Source organism: Ciconia boyciana, chromosome 3, assembly GCF_034638445.1.
Source record: "Ciconia boyciana chromosome 3, ASM3463844v1, whole genome shotgun sequence".
Classification (NCBI taxonomy): Eukaryota; Metazoa; Chordata; class Aves; order Ciconiiformes; family Ciconiidae; genus Ciconia; species Ciconia boyciana.
Genome location: NC_132936.1, coordinates 52,740,799 through 52,762,804, shown reverse-complemented (window position 1 = coordinate 52,762,804; position 22,006 = coordinate 52,740,799). Strand labels below are relative to the sequence as shown.

General features: G+C 42.3%; 1 protein-coding gene across 1 annotated transcript in view; it reads left to right on the top strand.

Moving 5' to 3' along the window:
• The first annotated feature begins 4,476 nt into the window (after positions 1-4,476).
• The window catches only part of CDK19 (cyclin dependent kinase 19), a 131,308-nt gene continuing 113,778 nt past the window's right edge, over positions 4,477-22,006 (top strand). The window contains exon 1 of the mRNA XM_072855673.1: positions 4,477-4,790. Coding sequence (XP_072711774.1) covers positions 4,663-4,790 — 128 coding nt within the window. The 5' untranslated portion in view covers positions 4,477-4,662. The remainder of the gene's footprint in view (positions 4,791-22,006) is intronic.

Below are 22,006 nucleotides of genomic sequence, written 5' to 3'. Positions count from 1 at the left end.
GAGCTCCTTAGGTATGTACTTCATTTTCTAAACCTATAAAATAAGGTTAATACTTTATAGGTGTTTAGAAGTTAATTGACATAAAAGATTCCAAAATTCAGTGTTTTACTGGGAATGATAGTATATAAACTTACAGCCAGTTGAAGACTTTCTAATCTATCCCTATAAGAAATCCTCTGACATGCCGTCCCACTTTCATTAGGCTCTTAACACTCTCACACTAATATGTTTAAAAATCCCAAGTATATTTCTACATTTTTTTGGAACAGAACTGTTAGTTTTTCTCTTCTTCTGTACAGATGATAATACAGTTCATGTGAGACCTCTGTTCTGAATTTTCTCTACTCTTATTCCTCAGACTTCTGAGATGCATCCTTCCACTCTTAAGTGAAGCAACATCAGCTTAAATGTGACTGATATAAGTAAACACTGTTTGTATATGTTTATTAATGCTCCATTCAAGATCTACTGGGAAAATGCTGTCTAAGAATCTAAAATTTCGCACTGGATTAACGAGTAAAAGCTTACAAAGAGAGTAAGTTAAGAAAAGGTGCAACTATTCCAGATGTGGCCTAGAAAAATTAAAAAAACACCACATATTTTTTGGTCTCACTAATACACGGAGCGAAAACTGTAAGAGATTGCCTATGACAGAAAATACAACTTACCAAGCCAGGGAATGAAGTTAAGACAAGCTGGAAAGAAAATAAAACGGTGTTTTTTATGCGCAAGGCAATCTGCAAAGAAGAAAAATGGTCTGTGTGTGTCACTTCCTTGAGGCTGAAGTGTTAAAGACCAAATTATTCCTTTTTACATTAGAAATTGATGTCTTATCTGTCTTGGAGAATTGCTTAGAGAACTGGTGAGAATATTCAATTCCTCAACTTTCAGTCTTGTTTGAAACACCTTTGCTTTCCAACAGTCTGGGCACTATTTAACCGCAGTGACTTGAGATTTGGAAGAAACGGTGATTCGAACGAGCGACAACCCGGCATCTTCAGTTAGGCTGGCAGGCTGGAAAAAATCATGCTTGCAACCTGCAACCCTGTCATTTTCTGTTTTCTTTGGTGGGGCTACTCAGACTTTCTGCATCAGCACAATTAGCAAATGATGGGGCATTACAAATTAAAAATGTTACAGTCATTTATTTTCTGACTAGAAGTGAATAATGCAATTAATAAAACACTTCTAAAAATGTGAATGCTATTAAATATGTATTACCGGTATCACAACCATTCTACTAACATGGAAGAGCAATGGGAATGTCACAGCACTGTTCTGCCTCTTTTTCTCGGCCCATTTGCCGCCGCTCAGATTCGTCTCTGCTCTGTAAATTGCTGCCCGCCGCTGCTTCCCTTCTGGGAACCACCTGGAGAGGAGATGCCAGGCAGCTGTTCTCCAGCAGGCCTGACCGCGTGTGCCCACAGAAACAATTTTCTCCATCTTTACGAACTTGACGTGGAATCCTGCCACGTGCTCCAACCTCAAGAAGAGACGAATGTGCCCATTTCCATTTTTTAACCATGAATCGATAAAGCTTTTGTTTCAAATGAGAAGGTAGCCTCATTCTTACCGGCCTCTGAGCTGGCCTACACTTGGAGCTGCTTAGTTGATTCTATGCTTTTAATGGCTTTTATGTGGCCAATGTAAGGATTCAGAAACTAGAAGCAGGACTGTGTCAGGAGAGAAGGAACCAGGACACAGATCACGTTCTGTGTTTTCCATAACCAGCTTTGTACCAGTCCAGCTTCCACTGGGGGGGCTCATGGAGGGGGATGAGAAGAGCATGGCTTGTTTAGTCCTGCAAAATAAAGGCCATGTGGGGATGAGATTGCTGTCTATAAATACTTTTGGCAGGGAATACACATAGGAGAGCGGGAAAGGCTACTTCAGGACAGTATCTGCACAGGAAGAAAAGATGGATGTGGACTGGTCACACAGAAATGTAGGTTTGAAATTTTAAGGCTTCCAGCTGCTAGAGAAGTTTCTCTCAGGCAGCCTCCCAGTAGCAGCAACGAAGGCCAGAACATGAACTGGCAAAGAAAGATCAGTTTATGGAAGAAAGGATAAAATGGCTGTTTGCAACACTAGGGAGCTGGGTACAGTATAGGGCAGAGGGGAATTAAGCTGCCTTGGCTTACAAATGCCAGCCTAGCTGAGCTTCCGTACCAGGGGGTGCCATTAGCCCTCTCTCACCAGGGCTGCAGACATACAATGAATTATAGTAAAAGACAGTCTTGCCATTACATGGTGGAATTGAAAGAGTAGAAAACAAAAGCCTTAGTGATTAAAATGGGCAATAACAGCTATTTTTTTGGTCAAAGAGGGCAACGGGAACTACTCGTAGAGTTTGTTATTACCAACAGCAAGGTAGTCCTTATTCCTAGTGACTTTAAGATTGTATGAATACGTCTGGGTAGCATAACCTTCTACAGCTACATGCTTGTCTTTTTAAGTCTGTGTCCCTTTCTTCTGTGTTGGCTTTGATTACTAGGTGACCAAAGACGTGAACGCTTTGCAAAATGTAAATGGTTAGCTCTAATTTTAGCAAATGTCTTTAATGTTGACACTGAAAGATCAGTGGTCCTCTCTCTCCTGTGTTTAGGAAATTTGCCAGCTCCTGATTGGGCCTTGTTCAGAAAGATCCAGATCTGCAACTGCAGAGAAAAGCACTTGTAGTTCTCTGGAAAATACTACTTTGGTAAAGGAGTGATGAAGTGTTCTGAGAATTTCAGTTGTTAGCTTCCTGACACGAGGGAAATTCTGAATCGTCTATTGCCTTCTGGGAGAAATAATAACTTCAAAACAGATACACTCTTGCCATTGCTTGAGAAACAAACTTTTGGTTAGGACCTCATGACTCAGCTATGCACTAGTAATCATATATAGTACCTTACCTTATAGTGCAAGTGACACTTCCCTTTGCTCTGTCAGCAATGACAGCTTCTTATCAGCTCCTCTACCCCTCCCATCCAGTGTCTTAGGCAGGGGAAAAACTTTTCCAATTAGGGAATTAATGCTGGCTGCACAGGTGATAAACCAAGACGGTTTCTGGACATGGACAGCCTCCGTTTTTACTCTTCCCCTCTCTAATTTCAGTTTCATTCACTTGTTGCTGACTGTTATAAACTCAGGTTGAGCATACCAGGCAGGGATTATTACTTGCTTGTATGACAGGATATAACCTTCATACTTGGTTAGCTCTGCGTGGTGCTTCCACAATGCAAATATGCTTGCAGAGAGTGATGTTTTTCACAAAGATATCCCTGAATAAGAGAGACTAAGACATAACTTTAAAAGGCCTAAATGTTTCTATTATCTCAAAATACTCAGCATGAAATCTGAAAGCAGCATCGTATTTGTCTAAAAATCTCTATGCTTTAACGAATCGGAAAGCCTCAGCAACGAGCCCGGGTCAGTATTTGAATGCAACAGCTGTATCTGCCCCTGTGATCCGTAGCATGAAGAACGAGTTTATCTAGCAGCGTCTGGCTACCTCTAGCCACTTTCTGAGCATCCGTGTTTCTGTCACGGAACCGCAGCGACACAAAGGTGACGCCGCGCAGGGAACCTCCACCCACTCCAGCTTTCCACTCCTCCGCCTCCTCCCCGTTCGGCCCCAAACGGGCGCGGGTCTGCAGCGCGGCCCCGCCGGACCGGCACACGCGGGACCGGGACGTGGACGAGGCCTCTGCTCCGCTGAGGAGCCGTTTGCTTGGGGCGGGCCAGGGCCCGAGCGCTGCCGGCACGGGACGCGGCCCAACGGCCGCTCCCGCGCGCCGCCTGTGGCAAGTGGCGGGCCGAGTGGCGGCAACTGCCGCTCCCGGGGCCGCGCCCCCGCCCTTCAGGCGAGCAGGGGATCTTCCCCAACGCCGCAACCCCGCCGGGCCCGGGCCGCTGCCTCGAAACTGCCCCCGGGCCGGGCCCGCCTCGGCCCGCGCCCCTCCCGTCGTCGGGCGGGGCGGCTGCGGGCGGGGGTGGGACTTCGCAGCCGCCCGGGGCCGGCGGTGGGGACCCGCGGCCGAGCCACTGCGGGGGCGGGGCGAGACCCGCCAATCAGAGCGCAGCGTCCAGCAGGGGGGCGGGGCGGGCCCTTGAGTGGCAGCTCGCGAGATAAACAAGCTGCCGCACTATTCGGCACCCCGCTGCGCCCTGCGAGGCGCGGCGGCGGCGGTGGCGCGTGCACCCTCCCTCCCAGCGAGAGGCGCCGGGCCCGGCCGTGCGCGCCGCTCCCGCCTCTACCCCACAACGTGAAGAGTCAGCAAGTTCCCAGCGTCCGCTGAAACGCTCAGCGTCTCCGGGGAGCGAAGTGCGCCGACGCCGCCTGGCCGGGGCGGCCCGGGGCATGCCGGGAGTTGTAGTTTTGCCGCCGCTGCGTCCCGCCCGCGGCGCCGGGGCCGGCGCCCGCAGCCGCACTACGACTCCCGGCGTCCCCCGCGCCGCGCCGCGAGGAGCCCAGTTGAAGCGGGTGGCGGCGGAGCGCACCCCCTCCCCCCGCCAAAAAGCCCCAAACCAAAACAAAAACAAACCGCCCACCCCCCGCCCGCCCGCCGCCCCCGCCGAGCCCCGGAAATGGCGGCGCCGGGAGGGGGCTCCGCCAGCCGGGGGTGCTGATCCGGCCGCCGCGTCCCCTGCCCGTCCCTCCCCGCCCATGGGCGAGACATGGACTACGAGTTCAAGTCGAAGCTGGCGGCCGAGCGCGAGCGGGTGGAGGACCTGTTCGAGTACGAGGGCTGCAAAGTGGGCAGAGGCACCTACGGGCACGTCTACAAGGCCCGCCGCAAGGACGGGTAAGGGCCGCGCCGCGCCGCCGGGCCGCGCCGCCAACGGCCGGCGGCCCCCCCCTTCCCCCTTCCTCCCCCCCCGCGCCGGCGCCCTCCCCTCCCCTCCCCGCCGGCGGAAAGTTTCTGGCAGCGCGCGGGGACGGGAGCGCGGAGCCCGCTCGGGCAGCCCCCGCCCCGCGCCGGGAGCGGGCCGCGGTGCCCCGGCCCTGCGGCGGGGGCGGCCCGCGGCCCTGCGGCGCCGCGCGCGTGCGACCGCGGCTCGGTGCCCGGCTGCCCACCGAGCCCTGGCGTCGCGTGAGGGGACGGCGGTCCCGCCCGCCCCTGCCCGCTGCCTGCGCCCGCCGCCCTGCTGTCGCGGTCCCCCCCGTGTGCCCTCCGTCCTGGCGGCCGTGGGACGCGGCAGCGCTCCACCGCCGGTGGTGGTGGCCGAGGCCCCGGTGGCGCGTCCCGCTCTGCCCCCCCCCGGCGGCGCAGCGGGCGGGGGGTGCTGTGTCAGCAGGCTGTGCCGTTGGCATCGCCTTTGGTTTCCAATACCGGGTTTCACGTCGTCGCTTTCATCTTTTGTGCGACTGCGTTCGTGCTGTGACGTTCTGCCCCGAGAACTTGCAGGGGATTGGAAAGCGAGCAAGTTTGATGCCAGGAGCTCCTGGCTACCGGCTGCCCCTCCTCGGGTTCTCCCGTTCGGGCCGATGCGCCTGAGCCGCCCGGGGAAACCCTGGGGAGCGTGTTGGTCTCTGGTCTGGCCCCAGCCGCAGGTGCCCTGCTGAACCCAGAGCCGGGCAGGCTTGGCTTGGCTTGGCGGCGTGTCTGGGAGGCTCCTTGCAGGCAGAGCTGGCAGCTTCTGTCCGTACCTACGCACAGGTGTGTGGGAGGTGTGTCTCCATCGTCCCGATCCCATGCGAGAGCACGATACCTGTCCCTGTCCTCAAATACCTGGCTGCTGGCTGGATCCCAAGGGGTCATTTAGCCATTAAGCCTACGTATGTTGGCTAAGCAGGGCTTCCTTCTTTTCCCTGGGGAAAAGGCAGCTGGCACCATGGCATAGGTGTCCCGTGGATGCCGTTTTTACTGTGCTGTGGTTAAGAGAGCAATGGGGAACTCGAATTGCTTGGCTGGTGAGCAGTCATTGAAGAGGAGCAGTCCTGAGGCCTGAGTAAGGCTCTCATGCAGGTGCGGGTTCCAAATACAACCCTTTTCTTTCAGAAGAGCCGTTAAGCACTTTTTCACTCTGGCGTGTGAATACTGCGTGAACACGGACTGCATTTATAGAAGTGTTCTAAGCATACTGTAAAGTTTGATAAAATATACTTGCAAATCGGAGGTGATACCTTTCAAACAGAAAGCCAAAGAGTAATAGCTTTCCATTATACGCAAGTGAAACTTTGAAAAAGAAAAGACTGAATATGAAAAAATGTCAATTTTTTAAACAAAGTTCTGGAATTGGTTAATGGAGCACTGCTGCTTTAGATTAATAGAGAAGTTCAGGGATTTTTCTGTAGGAGTAAATTGCATTCATGTGTGTCTTGAAAATTTAAGCTCTGGGTTAAGAGGATGTAGTATCAAAGTGATTAATAACTGAAAGGTAGCACACTAATTCAGGCGGAGGATTAAATGCTGGGAAATGAGCTCTGATTCTCACTAGCTTGCTCTGCAACCTTAAGAATAGTAGAGCATGGCTAACTTGAGAAGGAAATGTTAAAGCCTTTCTGGGTGTTCCAGCTACCACTGAGCTCTTCTAATATTTGTAGGTTTAGTAGTCGTGTTTTCTTTTTTTTTGAAGTTTTAATTTACTTATATTACATATATATATATATATATGTATAATATATGAGATATATGAGAGTAAGTGGTAGTAAAAACACCCAAAATGCTGGTTACATGTTTTTTGCTGTTCTTTGATATAGGAATCCTAAAATTACTCCTTGTAAGAACAGCATAAAAGAGGCAGAGCTTTGAGTTTACCATTTTATGAAAAAAATGAAATTTGATGTCTGTTTCTAACTTACCTGTTTCGTTTCTGTCATTGGCAATGGAAAGCTGTTGCAAGATTTGCATTAATGCTACAAAACACCATAAAGGACATGTCTTCAAAATCCCTACAATAATAATAGTATTATAAAGGCAAATGGGTAGTAAAACAAAAGTAAACATAATAAAAAGATAGCTAATGGGTCAGAGCTGGGAATAATCCAAGGGAGACCTTGAGCCGTAAGAAAACTAAGTAGGAAAAGGAAGTGCAAAGTTTCAGTAGGCAGTCAGATAGATTAAAACGCAATATAATATGGCACAAATGCAACTGTACTATATACTCAGAGGTTTTACTTTGTGAAGCTTGGAAACTGGATTATTCTCCCTTTTTTGGTTTTCCTTTTTATGGCATTGGTGAATTCACTCTCAGTTGCTTTTGTGTAACTTTAGGACCTTGGGTGAAAGAAAGATGTGAACAAGTTAGAAAAAAAATTAGAAAACAACCTAAATCATTAAGATAAGGTGATTTCCTTATGAAAATATCTAGCTAAAATACCTCTGCCGGATATTTAGCATTAGTTCTTAGCTTTAAGGGGTCCTTTATGATGGAGAGAAACTCTTTCCAGTGCTGGCAACAGAAAGCCAGCAGTGATGCATATTTATAGTGTGCTGATCACTGGGGGATTTTGAGCCTTGTGTAAAGGAATTCTCCTTTGGCTGATCATAGAGACTGTTTCAGTATTTCAAATTTGCAAGGCATTCCTGTATAAAAGAAAAAGATTCTGGCTACTTGCTTCTTATAGTCAATTTACAGTCTCAGGAGGCTGAGGGCAATAAGAACCTTGTAGCTCTGCAGAAATTCCACTGAGATCCTGTCACTTCATGTTTCAAAAACCTGGCATATAAACTTTATGAAATAGTAAAATATGTTTATACAGAGCTTGGCAAGCTCTTCAATAAAATGCTTGTAAAAAAAGTGGTTGCATTACTTAGATCTCCGTGAATGGTTTGGGCATAAAAGCAGTTTTTCAACAAAGTAACAGCTTAGTTTGGCTTTTTCAGCTGAGAGTGGAATATCATTTGGGCATGTTTCTAGTGAGCTGATTGATTTCTATGGAAGTGAAAAGATTTTTTTTTTTTAAATAGGCAGTCAGGTTTGAACAATGTTGCTGTGACATTTGCATGCACTGTATGAGCATATTTTTAAAGATGTTGAGCACCTGCAGCTTCCATTTACTTCAGTAGTGTTTGTGTGCTCTGATGAGGTCTAGAGGTATTACCTGCATTATGCGTTTAACTAAATTAGGCACCTGGGTTTACAAAACTTTCTTTAATATCTTTGTAGTCCAGAAGGGCTAGAAAATAGGAGTCTTTATATGAGCTGTCTAATGGTTTATTTCAGTATACACAAAAATGGGACCAGTGGCTTTGAGGAGGAAATAGTGATGTAAGCCTCATGATTGCAATTCAATTCTCTATGTTAAGTTTTTAGCTCTTTATGTAGCTGGAAAATCTGTTACGATTTTTGTGTGTGTGTACTACCTCAAAACATCATGTTGACTTTCGCTAACATTTTTTTGGACACTTGTTCACATTTGTCCAGTAAAACAAATAATGCAATTTTTCCAGTCATGATTAGGAAAGTGTGATTTAGTTCCATGCCTTACCTCTCCTCATTACATTCCTTGCTGCTTCTTTGATCACAGTTTAAGCCACGATGTTGTGCTTAGTAGTTTCACTTCATCTATCTCCTTATCACATGGGATGCAATTTTTAGGATGAAGCGAGGGTTGGAAATTCTGTTTGTTTGTTTTATATGCCTGAATTATTTCCCTTTACTCTTCGGGAAAGATCAGTCTATCAGTCCAGGCCACTACAGAGTATTTCTGTTCCTTCACCAGGATGTCTGCTCACCTGCAGGAGGGTGTTTGGACAAGTCAGCAAGCTGAAAAGATACTGCTGTTGGTTAGTCAGGAGTGTGCAAGGAATAATGGGATGCACGAGTCAAGTAGAAAATAGGCCACTCTGTTCTTCGTTCTGTAGCAGCAACAGCAGATGTAGCACTTGCAAAAGCTGGAATCTTCATGTGAATACAACCTTTCTAGTTATTGCTGCTTCTGCTTACCTTTAAATAAACAATTGAGCTGGCTGCTTTCTCTCACGCTATGGCTATGTTATTTTTCTTTACTCACTACCTGGGTTTGGGCAACAGAGGTTATTAAAATAAAATTACAAACAGCTCTTTTTTTTTCTTTCCAAGTAACTATGTAGGTAATATTTTTAATCTGTGTTTTTCAAAACACCTTTTAAAAAGCAGGTGTGTGCTTTTTTAATCTTGTTACGGAGGCAATGACAGAAATACTGAGTGATCAGCTTCCGAGATGATGGCAGGAGAAGGGCCAGGAGTTGTACCCTGGGCAGCTCCCAGGCTCGCCACCTGCTCAGTAGCAGGCGCTGCCTCTGCAGACCCTCCTGCCATGTTATCCTTTGGCAAGTGTAAGAGATTTGGCACTGCTCTGTACTGTACAATGTATCAGCTGAATGAAGTGTGTAGATTTATATGCTAATACATTAATACACTTCTTTCAAAAAAGAAAGTCACTATTTGTAACTTGTCAGATTACCTTGTTGTTACTGTGTCTCTAACTTTCAAACAAGAGAATTGGTACAAAAGAGGCTTTACCTTAGCTGCCAAATAGGGAATTCTCTTTTGGAAATTGGGCAACAGTGATGGAAGGCCAGAAACATCACTGTAAAGCACAGGCATAGGAGTGGGGAGACAAATGAAATAATTGTGTGTTTTCCTCCCCCAATTTTTGAGTACTGTAAGCTTGTAACTAAAGAGTCTATTTTCCTCCTTGGAGTGATATCGGTGTGCAAGAACATTAATGTAAAGTTCTTAATGCGGATCTGAAGTGTTTACTGCATCCAAGTCCACGCGAGTCGAGTGAAAGCTGGGGGAAGGGCATGGGAAGAGAAAGGAAGGGGAAGGGCATTAGCCAAGGCAAGCATATAGTCTAACCTAGGAATGCTGGCTGTGGTCCTGGGCATGTAACCTTTTGTTTGTTTTAGGTTTTTTTTATTTGATGAATCTTACTTGTTTGAAGCAGCAGTGGAAAAATACTGATTAAGAGAGAAAAACTAGCGTGCTGTGAGGCATGGCTCTATTGGAAAAACAGGCTTTCTCCCAGGGCCACTCGCTGTGGTTGGGATTTCTGCTAATATCGTTAGGTTGTTCAGAGGTTGCATCTGGTCACACTTATGACTGAGATCACTGTGGTGGCAGAAAACTTTAAGTGTAGAAGAGGCAAAGGTAATCTGCTTATTCTCTTAAATCAGTATTCGTATTGCAGTACTTTGTCTACTGTTCTCCCCATATTGTTATTCTGCAGAACTTAAATTACTGAAGTCGTATAGCACGAGTGTGCCAGGAAATGAAACTTGCACTCAAGTTGACTAAATGCTACAAGTGAACAATGTTGGCGGTAAAATCACAGGGGGATGGGTACATGTGTACTGCAGTTACATTTACTGTTAAGAGAGAGGCAACTCATTGATGTGGCAAGAATTATACTCTCTTGAATGTGAAACTGGAGTGTTATGTACCAATGCAAGTATGTACTTGTAAGATATTTGATAGTCTATAATAATTTATGTATTTACACCTCATTATTTCCTCTATTTGACATTGTCTTGAATGTAAGTAATTTGAGTTTTCAGCTGTAGTTGCTGTTTACTAATGTAATCCTGTCACAGGCTAAATCACAGAAATATTGACCCAAGTCAGAAAGCAATGTATTTGATCCTGAGCACTTACCTTTCTCTGCAGCAAAATCTCTACCAATGGTGGTAGCTGAAAAGCTGGTTCTGCTCCTCACTTGCATAATTTTTTTTTCTTGATGAAACTTCTTATCTTGAGGAAGGTAGAATGTCTGAAGGTGTTCATGCCTCGCTATAATCTCTCAATAGCTAAGTAAACCTAAATACTAGATTTACCTGCGAATCCTGAAAATACGTGTTACCCCAGAGTGCTCTTAATATGTGCAAGAAGCAGCAGCAGAACTAAACCAAACCTGTCTAACTAGTTGCCTGCAATGCAGTCTAATAAAACCCCCCAATCTAGGAAGAGATCGTTAGTATTTCATAACTGTGCTTTACTGAGAGCTGCCAGTGCAACTATACTGTGGCTCTGCTTCCTGCCCAAGAGGATAGTGCAAGTGGTGATGAGTAATTTTTAGGGCTTCCCACAGGCTTTCCACCTGCTCCCACAGGTCTCTCCCATGGCTGTGTTGTCCTTTCTTCTGTTACTCTCCCTGAAACCAAGTGCAGAAATGAGCTGTACAGCCTATAGCCTTTCAGAAAGCAAATAGCATCAGCTGGTGTTTCGTTTGCTACTATGGTAAGCACAAAGGTGTGGTGGTGGTAGGAGCCTGAGGAAGAAAGGAGATGAGCAAAGGTGATGAAATGTAGAAGAGGTTGTGTGTGTTTGAGAGAGAAACAGATGAAGATTTTTGCCAGTCTTGCAGAGGAAGACTTGTGCATCAATTAGCCCATAATAAGCTGTGAAGGAAAACCTCTCAAGATTTACTGGTGTGTTTTTTCTAAAGAGATGAAGAGGATAAGAAGTTTCCTGTTACAGAGTGAAGGGGTTAAGAGTTTTCCAATAGTGCTGCAGGAAAAGGAAGTAAGAGCTTGAGTGGGAAGAAGAGATTCCTTTCTGCCCCCTGACTTGGTAAGAGGGTGCAAAGCAAGGTAGAACAGGGGCTAGGTCAGAAGCTAAATACTTCTCATGTGAACTACTTGACATAGAAATTTAATACGTCAGTGTATTTCTGGGTCATCGAATCTGTTGTATTGTGGGTAGAAGTGTTGTAAAGTTTTTTTCATAAATGTACTTTAAAGATGAGTATTTTCACATCATGCATGATTTAAAAACAAAATGAAACAAACAAACAAAAAAAACAACCCAAAAAAACCCCAAGCCCCAGGAATTGCCGTGGTTCAGAATGCTACAGAAGTGTTTGCACAAGTAACCAGAATTTCTGTGGAATGTTCTAACCAAATTTCACTAGAGATTTGTTAGTAACATTAAATTTTCCTATATCTTTTGAAAATACCTACTGAAAGGGCGTGTGTGTGTCTTCTGTGGCCTTAATCAAGCTCATGATTTGCATAGATGCCTTCTAACCCAAGTCTTTCTCCTCTATTTTTAACTGCCAAGTTCTGCATTGTAAAATAAGATTCTATTTGCATGTGCTCACTGCTGCTTACCGTACAGTTCAGGAGATGATACAGTGCATGTGTATGATCGAGGAAGGGATCGTTAGCGGAAGTGACTGGCAGCTCATATATTCTGCTTCCAAAGATGTGTCATTTCTTGACCTTCTTTGCTGACATTCGAGAACTGACACAGGCTGCATTTTTTTTTTTTTAAATCTCTCTTACTGAAACAAAGTATTAGAATTTAAAAAGATTTATTTGTTTCAATAACAGCGTGTTTGCCTGAAGGAATGCTGAAACTGGTCCAGGACAACTGCTTTTAGAATAAATTGGCTAACTTGGCATGTGACCTTAGGAAATGAAGAACAATTTCTACTGGTATAGCAAATAAAAAACTTTACTGTTTTGACTTGACTTACGAGTGTCACGTATCTAAATAATTTAGGTTTATAAAAGATCTCCCAGCTCTGGGGACTTGGTTTACATGGATCACTTGACTGTAAATTAGATGATTGACAGATGATAATGCTAGTTGTGATGATATTAGAAATTATTATACCTCTTGTGAACTTCAGCTATCTCAACAGATTCAGGAAGAAAAAAAGCACAGAAACCTTTTAAATCAAAATCAGTTGTTATTAACAAAATCCTGTGATAGTCTTTAAATCAACTGATATTTCTGTATCTGAATTTCTTATTAATATGTTCTTAGACTTTTCTGTGGAGCACAATTCCTTGGTTTAGCTTTTTTTTTGAGAGAGAGAATTTATGAAATATTAGTATATCTGATAAGACTGTCTGAAAGGACTGTTGTAGAGATAGTGTTAACTGACCTTTGCAAAATTGGTCTCTATAAGTGTGTGTGGTTTTTTGGGGGGGTGGGTGTTGGTTTTTTTGTTTGTTTGTGTGTTGGTTTTTTTTTTTAATTGGAAAGCAGAGCTGACTTTTCTTGTGAGAAAGATTGGAGGAGCTGAGATTACTGGAAAAGTGAATCTCTGAAGGGCATTATGCATGTTTGCTTCTGCCTTTTCTGGGATTAGCAGTTTTTATATAAGTATTTTCAGAGGAGGCTACTGCATAACTGCTTGTTTCTCCCTCAGTTGTCGTCTGTTTTCTGCAAAGTTCATGATCTTAAAAAATTTTAGGGTCATTTGTCTTGGAGATGACACCACACTGAGCTCAGGTTTTGCAATAGGCAAAGCAACAGCTATAGCTTCCTGTGAGTGCTGGGAGTGTCGGATCGCTCACTTAAGGGTAAGGGTTCTGGGCTAAATAGGAGCACAGACACAAGCTGGGGACAGTCTCAGTATGGCTTTAAACATGTATTCCCATAAACTGGGCCTCACGTGTGGTATGATTATTTTTTTGTTCATTCCCTGCTGACTTAAGTAGAAGATGCTATTGATTTCTTTTTACAGTCAAGTGAAAATAAATGTTATAGGCAATTGATGTGGAGGCAGAAGCTAGATCTTCTGGAATGGAAACTACATCCAGAGGTAAAGTAGGACACTTTCACTATTTTAAAGCGATGTATCTGGTTTCCTCATGCATCAATTGCAGCAAGAGTCAATCCTTTTTATGTGGCCAGAAGGTTTTATGTCTCTTCTGTCCCTCCTTTCTTTCCCCGTCTTCACTAGAGCACTTGGAAACATTCACACAGGTAATGCTGGGACTCTGCTCTGACTGCAGGTGTCCTTGACTCTCCCACCTCTTTGGTATGTCGTGGGGTCCAAGTGCCTGAAGAGATCTGATGATACAGAGGTCACTCGTGCATGAAATTCTGGCAGCATGAGATTATCTTTTTGACTCCTAGGTAGATTCTTTTGAGAGACGCTTCTTATCTTATGGCTCATGAATTCTCCAAATTCAAAGGTGTTTAGAGAAAATTCTCACTGTATTAGTACTTCCATGGATTACCACAGATTCATGCTAAGATTTATCACCTTGCTAATTCAAAAATGCCATGTTGGTTGCTTTGATTCATTATTGTTAGTGCAGCTGACAGTGGGTTTCAGCCTGTGTCTTTGGGTGTGTCTATTCCTGAAACGGAGTTCCTGTATGAGTTGTTGCTATGTTTTCAAGGGCGTTGTAGACTTCAAAGTTAGCTTTATGTTAATACCTTTTGATTAAAACTAATCATTGTACAGGATAACCAGTTGTTCCTTTTCCCAATTCTGTCATGCTCCAAATGAGAAACAGAGGCAGACAAATTACCAAATTTAATTTGACCTTCAGTTCAGAACAACCAAAAGGCCGTTAGAAGTGGAATGCCATTTATTCTACCTTTAGTGTGAGTTCAGTGGTGGGAAAAAAATGTCAGTGTAAAACTTTATCCAAATGATGCTCTTAAGCTACAGAAAGAGCACAAGAGAAGCCTATTTTCACTGCAGGACTTGCAGTTTTAAAGTTCAAAGGAGGCAGACTGACTTGGATTCCCTGGGAACAGATACGATGATTGCTGACTGAAGACCTTGTTCTGTGTTGGGAAGTCTCTCTTAGTGGTTGGAATAAAGACATCTGTAACTTTGTGAAATCCTAATTGCCTGATATTGAAGTGAGGGGAAAGATGTAGATGCTCCATTAGCAAGAATGATTTTTTTCCTATTTCAGATGGAATGAAGTTGGACCCTATGGTTACTTTGTAGAATTTCGTTCTGGTCCTTATACCTTCTTATGAGGGTGGTTTTTTTTCTACTCAGCAACTTTCTAACTGTAATAAATGTGCTCTGTTGTGCAACAGATACCTCTGGTAAATCTGGACTTTCTATATGCTTGAGAGGAAGCTATTAATTGTTGTGAGCTAGAAAAGGAAAACTAAATAACTGCAGGTTTTAGGCCATTGTCCTTCTGATGGGTCTTACATTGAGTCAATATTTTTTTCTTCTGCTATAGGTGAACCTAATGCATTACAATTGTTTAGAAAAAAATTGACATTTGGTGTTTCAAACTGAGGTTCTCACCAAAGAGACTCAAAAGAAATACAGGCTTCCTAATATTTGATGTTTTAATAGTAATTTTCCAGCTATCAAATTTGTAGTATTTAGCCAGATTTAGCACTACAGAGGAACAGACGTGATGCACATTAAGCTAGACTGTGTAGTTACAGTATGTTTTTACACTGTGGCTTTAGGACCTATACTTACAAAATTACTGTAAACCAGACAGCTAATGTTATTCACATTTATAGTTAGTCGCAAACATTCTTCTTATAAGTGATTTTATGAAACAAACGGCAGATTCTTTTGTGGCATAGTCTAAAGGACCCTGTGTCTGTGGCCTTGGTAAATAAATCACAGATAAATAAAAGCTTGTTTCCTCTTTATTTCAGAGGTATTTTTTTCATTGCTGCTGCTGTTCCTTATTTTAAGGTAACAAATCCTTACATGCAGTATCCTTTCTGGAAGGGAGGTATTTCCTAAATCTGTTCATTATCTGTAATCAAGCCTGTCTATAAAGAAATAAGATCAGGTACAGCTCCATCCCCTGCTTTAATACGGCAAATGCTGGAAGAAATTACCTGGAGCAGCAGAATAATTTTACAGCTTTCAAGGTTTAATGTGAATGCTTCAGTTTTTACCTTCATAAACAGGCTGTCAAGTCTGCTTATGCCAATCTGTTATAAAACACACCTACTCATATGAAATTCTCAGTTCTCAGTCACTCAAGATATTTTGGAGCCAGTCTAATTTTAGCAATGGCAACAACCCTGTAGCTGGTTGAGTTCTCTGAATCTTCATCAGTAGATTTGGGGTGAGGGTGGCAGTGACTGAAGTTGTGCTCTCTTTTCTTACAAATACACAGTTTTCTTATTATAGTGTAAAGGCTAAATTTTAATAAGTTTAAGGTTAGTAAGATTTCCAATGGTCTGTTATTGCAGAGATCTTTGTGGCTGTGACCGTGAAATAGTCTGAAACTTGTTAACAGTTAGAAGTTATCTATGCTACAAAGATTTGCTTTTAATTTTCTGAATTAGAAACTACTGGAAAAAAGGAAGAGGATATGGTTAGGTTATGTGTAATGGTGCTGGAATAGTTCCAATCTCCTCATGTTGATATTAACAGACCTCTACTCCCCACTCCCAGTCTAACGAAATTATAGCTGGGTAAAGGAATTTTTTTTTTTAATAACACAGAAAATCTTATCAGTGCTCAGATTCGCTGTTTTGTCTTTTTAATCAGCTGTCAACTCATACATAAAGAACACATGACCTATGGTAGCTGAAGTTTGGGGGTTTTTTTATAGGTCTTTAGCATCTTTTGTGAGACTCTGGAAGCACATAATATAAAGATGTTGTGTTTAGTGGCAAGTAGCTTAGCATCACTTTAAAGAACAAGGCAAGTTCTTAACATGCACATTTCCTCCTGAGTTCATAGACTGGTTTACAGAGGAATAAACAACCAGAAGAGTAGCCATATCAACAGTGGTTTTTAGAAGTACATCTGTGGATATTCTATAGATAATAGAACAAAATCTGGGTATAGTTCAATTTCTGATAGGGTACTGTGATAACACCGAGTGTCAATCCATAATCTGATACCAGTGATGCTTTTAATATGATCTCTTTTATATGGCTGGAACGTGCCAGATTTTCTGTGTAACTGTGTAACTGTTCTGCTGCTTGTTTCTCATATGTATGTAATGAAAATCAGATATTTTTAAAAAAAGGCTAATTGTTGTAATCAGTTGCTCTATATTTGAATATCTCTGCCAATTTATAAACGTTTATAGTAGACTTAATTTTAGAATGCTAATTTCAACAAACAAAATAAAAAAAAATTATTTTCTTTTCAAGCTTTTTTTAAACCAACCAGCCCCCCAAAAAATCATTGTTGTAAAAATTCACAGATTATATTATGAGCCCTGCGTTAGTCTTCTTTTGGACATGCATTTATGGAAGTACCTGACATTGGCAAGTCTATAAAATTATCGGAGTAGGAAACTATGCTTAGTGTTCAGGAATTTGGTATTGTTGCATTTTTAGAAGAGTACCATCTAACATGACACAATCTTCTGCCTTTTATTTCTGCTGTGTTCATAGATTCCAGAAGGGCTTCATGTATGGCCTTCAAGTCTTGGAGGTGGCAGAAAGTAAAGAGAAATGCTGCCTTCTGGTGTTATTGTCTGGGTATGCTGTGGTAGCTGGCGTTGTCTGGGGTGTTTGGAGGGAGACATAGCAGAGTTTAGTGCGTATCGTCAGGCAGTGACACCCATGAGCTGTGTAGCATTCGGGCACCTTTTTGAAAATTGAGATTATAAGGACTTTGTGAGACAAAAGATTCAGAAATGCAGTATGAAATGTAGCATATTGTTTCCATTCTGAAAAGTGTTTTCCTTGTGTGTACCTGGATCAACCTTGGGGATTCTCTTTTCACCCTAGCTCTTTTTATATTGCATAGTAAAGACTGTCCTGTTTGGTGTAGGTTTGTTGCCTTGTTCCCACTCCCCAAATTTACTTTTAGACGTTGTTCCAGACGATGCAAGCTCAACTTTTAAAGATTGTATAGTCATTGCCTGCTGGGGAGGTTGGCTTCCCACCCTGCCATTAAGAGGAGAGTTCAGGCCCAGGTTCGAGCAGATGAGGTGACATACATGTCTGCTCTTTCTGTATGAGAAGTCCTCTCCTGTGCCGTACATGTGTGCTCTTCTGTTTGCAACACCGAGAAGGTTCCCACCAAACCTCTGAGGGATGCATCAGCAGGCAGGCCAGCTACACAGTCCACAGACATTACTGAAATGGTAAACTTTTCACCGTAGCGGAATGACGTAAAAGTCTGTTGGTTTCATCCATTCTTTTCGTGGCCAAAACCAGCCAAATGTAACTCAGGTATCCGCATCGCGTTGAACTTGTCTGGGACCGGGCTGTAGGAATAACCTGTAGGTGCTGTGAAGTTTTTTAGCAGAGCAGCAGACAGCTGCCCTTGAAGGTGAAGACAAACCTTTTAAAGGACTGACGTAGTCATGGATTTCTTTTAAATTTCTGCTTGCTATCCTTACTGTTTCACATTTTGAGTTTCTTACATAGCTCTCAAAATGAACTAATATATATATGCATTGAAATTCAGCATGCATACTGTTCCCTAGAAATAAATTAAGATCAACCTGTAGATTCCCAGCTTCTGTCATTTGTGGCTGGTTGCTGTGTGGATGAAAAGGAGCTGGCTGAGCTGCTGACTGGATAAGGCTTGATATGGTTTGAGGATAATGGTAAAAGAAAATTACTTTCCTAGTCTCTTGAAGAACATGGTACCCTAGTGACGCCACGTCTGGATTTTTTTGATCTTGTACTTCTTTTGGGTTAGTGGCTATTTCTATATGCATAAAAAACACTAAAGCATAAGAACTCATTGCTTTTTGGGAAGGATTAGGTCCCTTTTCCCAGTCAATTGTAGATACTTTTACTGGTACTGTTACCTTTGTAAAGGGCTATGGCCATGTGCTATGTGTGGAGGTAAATCTGTGAGCAGCTTGCCTAAGGTAACCAGTGCTGAATGTGATCGATTTAGGGGCTTTGCTGCCATGTTCCGGATACCATGAAAGGTTTTTCAGTTAAATTCTAGGCACACTTCAGTGTCACGGTTTTGCCTTATCTGGGGGGGGAGTTTGTAACCCTTGTTGATCTCTTGCTGAGTGATTAACTCTATGCTGTATGGCAGCAATTAAACAAAGTGATTAGAGCATAACAAGGTATCTGTATGAATGTTGTGTTCCGGATTGTACTGTGTTTGAAGGACACTGAACTCCACAGTGTTCCCAGGCTTTGTCCTACAAAGTCACAAATGTTTAAATTCTGTGAGTGTTGCTTACAAGGGTGAATTGTTGTTGTTTTCTATTAGGTTTTTCTAGCTAGGTCTTGGAATGTTTTTATGGTGCACTTCATTTGTTTAAGAAAATGTGCACTTTAATTATTATTTATTTTTATTTATGATACTGTGCACTTATACTAATAATAACTTTCTTAATTTATACTGTAATGTTAATATCTGTATTCACTGATGTGATAGCCACAGTTGTGGCTTCAGTGTGATTGCAGTCTTTCAAGCCAGTTCCTTGATGTGGATAATTAATTCTGAAGTTGGGATGTATGTTAAATTATGTGAATTCAAGATGGACCATCATTAAAAGTTTAAAAATTTGAATAATAGGGATGAAAATAGTTTGAACCATGCACTATTTTAAAATCCTCCTATTTTTTTTCTTACGGTCTTGGGCAAGTTGTTTCTAGTTTTCCATTGGCTTGTTTGTAAAGTAGGTTCTCATATGATGGGAGAACTCTGAAGTACAATTGCAATAATTAAGACAGTTTAACTCCTTTGAAATGTTTTAATTATTCTAAGTCTTCTGAACTTCACCCTTCTAAAGTGAATTTGGTACTTTTTGTTCTTTCCAAAGCATTTGGAAGATCGAAACTGGAAGTGTTACCCAGAAGTAGTAATCATATTTTCATTTTCTGCATTGAATACTGCAATTGGACATAAGCCATCTGAGTACAATTTTGTGGGGAAAGAGGACAGAATTTTCCTTTGCACTATACAAATTAAAATGTTAACATTAACCTTAAGGACTTGCAGAATGTGATATATATTGGTGGGGAAGAAAAGTTTAAGCTCAAAGACCAGGTTATGGCCTTACACTGGTATGGATTTTTGAGACACATACACTCTGAATTATTGCTGGTAGGTGTGAGGAGCCTTGTGTTTGGATGCTGCCTGTGGCTATCTAGAATACTGACTCAGGAAGTTTTAAGGACAGGGGTATCTGATCGGTTCCGTTTTTGTAAAAAGTTAGTCCCTGTTAAAATAGCATGAATTGTAAAGCTTGTGGAACTAGAAACAATGTTCATTTTGATCTTTGCCCTGAGTTTCAGAAAAGGGAACTTGGAGTGTGGAGAAACCTTGTGGAGGTGTGACCTGGTACCTGTTTTATCAGGCAAATTCTTCTGCATCAGTTTTGAAAAACTGTAATAAAAATTGTTGAATTGCAGCCTCTTGAAGAATAGCGGTCCTTTTCAGTTATGTTTTGCTATGTTTTTCACTCAGGTTCAGTGAGTGCATTGCCACCGTTAGCCTGGGGTGGCTGTTTAATAGAACCTGCTTGATTAAACCTTGGTCTATGCCACTTGCTCCCTGCCCTCAGACAAACCCCCGCACAACAGGACCTTCAAGTTAGTTGGCCTGCTCCCAAGCCAGTATTTCTGTGGACCAGATGAAAATTATTACAGACAAAGACCTTGTTTCTGCTTGGCTACCCCTAGCATGGGTGCCTTTTGCTTCATACCAGAGCTGTGTAGTTTGTTGTTCGGGTTTGGTATTTAAACTTAATCACACTTGCTCCACTCTCTAGTGAAAAATGTACTGATATAGGATCTGTCAGAAAAGGATTCATGAAAACTTTCCTCTTGTATAAATCTGTACAAGTTCTTGAAATGTGTTCAAAGTTCACTGATGTTTTTCTGTATATTCAACATGAAGTAGAAATACTTGCCCCTGCCTCAAGTGTTTTTTGTAAGGTCTTTAGGGAGTTGAATAGTATACTTATCTATCGCACACACCATTTGACATTATTTATTGAATTCTCAGAAGTGGGGAAATAGCTAATAAAGTACCTATTTTTTTTCTTTGGCCATTTAATACAATTTTATTACGTAACCAAAATTGTGTATTTCATCAGATTGCATTGGCTGACTTGGTATTGAAGTTTTAAATATATTTCTTTCTTTCTCAAGTTATCTTGAGATTACTATTAAATGGGAAATATTACTAGTTAAAATACCAGTTGGTGGAGATCTTTTGGAAAGTGCTTTAACAGGCTGTTATGTTTGCATAAGAAGAACAGTTAACTTTGGAAAAGTATTCATATAGACTTGCATTTCTGCCAAAGCAAGTAAATGATATTTATGTATTTAAAGGAGGCTATATTTATGATTCTGAAGCTGTTGGTAAAAAAACATTTTGTGAGATCTAGAATATGGTATCTTTGGAGTTCTGTATCCTTGACACCTATTTATTTTAGGTAAGTATTTCATTATTGCCATTTTTGCTCAATGTTCACAAAACCCAGTGTCCTAGAAGTAAGTTGTTTGCAGCTCAGTAGAATTGCCGCCTTTTCCCACATGCTATAATATCTTAAGTTGTTGGATGGTTTATTTTTTTTTAAACATCTTTCGTCATTTCTCGTTTGTATCTTAAAATCCGATGTAGAGTGACTGGTTGTTAAGCGCTGACGGACTCACACGGCAGTGGTGTTAAGCAATGCTGTTGAAGGCAGTGTGTGCCAAACGGCGTGCCCGGTCTCTGCGGTGACCTTCAGTCTGTGAAGGTCTGAGTAACTGAATGCAATGCTTGCATCTGTAGAACTAGTTCAAGGGTAGCCGTGTCAGTGGGGTGGTGTGCCCAGTTAAGTAGACGTGCCAGAAGAAGGGTATACTGCAGTGCTGTAGTGACTGCGCTGTTTTGGGATTCAAGCTGATGTGTCTGCATGGGATTGTTCTGTACTGCGTAGGTTAAATATGACCGTAGTTTAAAAGCTATGACCAATTTTAAATGTCCAGAGTTGGTTTTGGTTCTGTGGACAATATAGTTTTGTCTTCACAGTCAGCCATCTGATTTATGGAGTTAATACTTTGCAGTTTTATATAAATCTTCTGTGTAGATAGCAGAACTGTGTATGAATGGGGATGGGCATTTATTATTTACTCTTTAAAATTTGGACTGATTAATGAAATCAGAAACAATTTCTGTGAGATAAGGTATGAGCTTATTACCTGTAAAGTTACACATTTCTTGGTTCTGCGTCTTCGTCTTGAGCCAAGTTCTTGTAAATGACTAATTTGTGAAAATAAAGGGCTACTCAGTGGGGAGCAAAGAAGGAATCTGAATTATCATGTCAGTAGATCCTGGTGAATCCTTCTGCTTAGGAAGCAGACATGTCCACTTCCGAAGTTACTCCTGAAAGTGTACTTATGAGCTGTTAATGCAGTATTTGGCCTAATTTTAGTAGTGGTAACTTCTTAGGCTTTCTTTTGCCCTTGAAAAGTT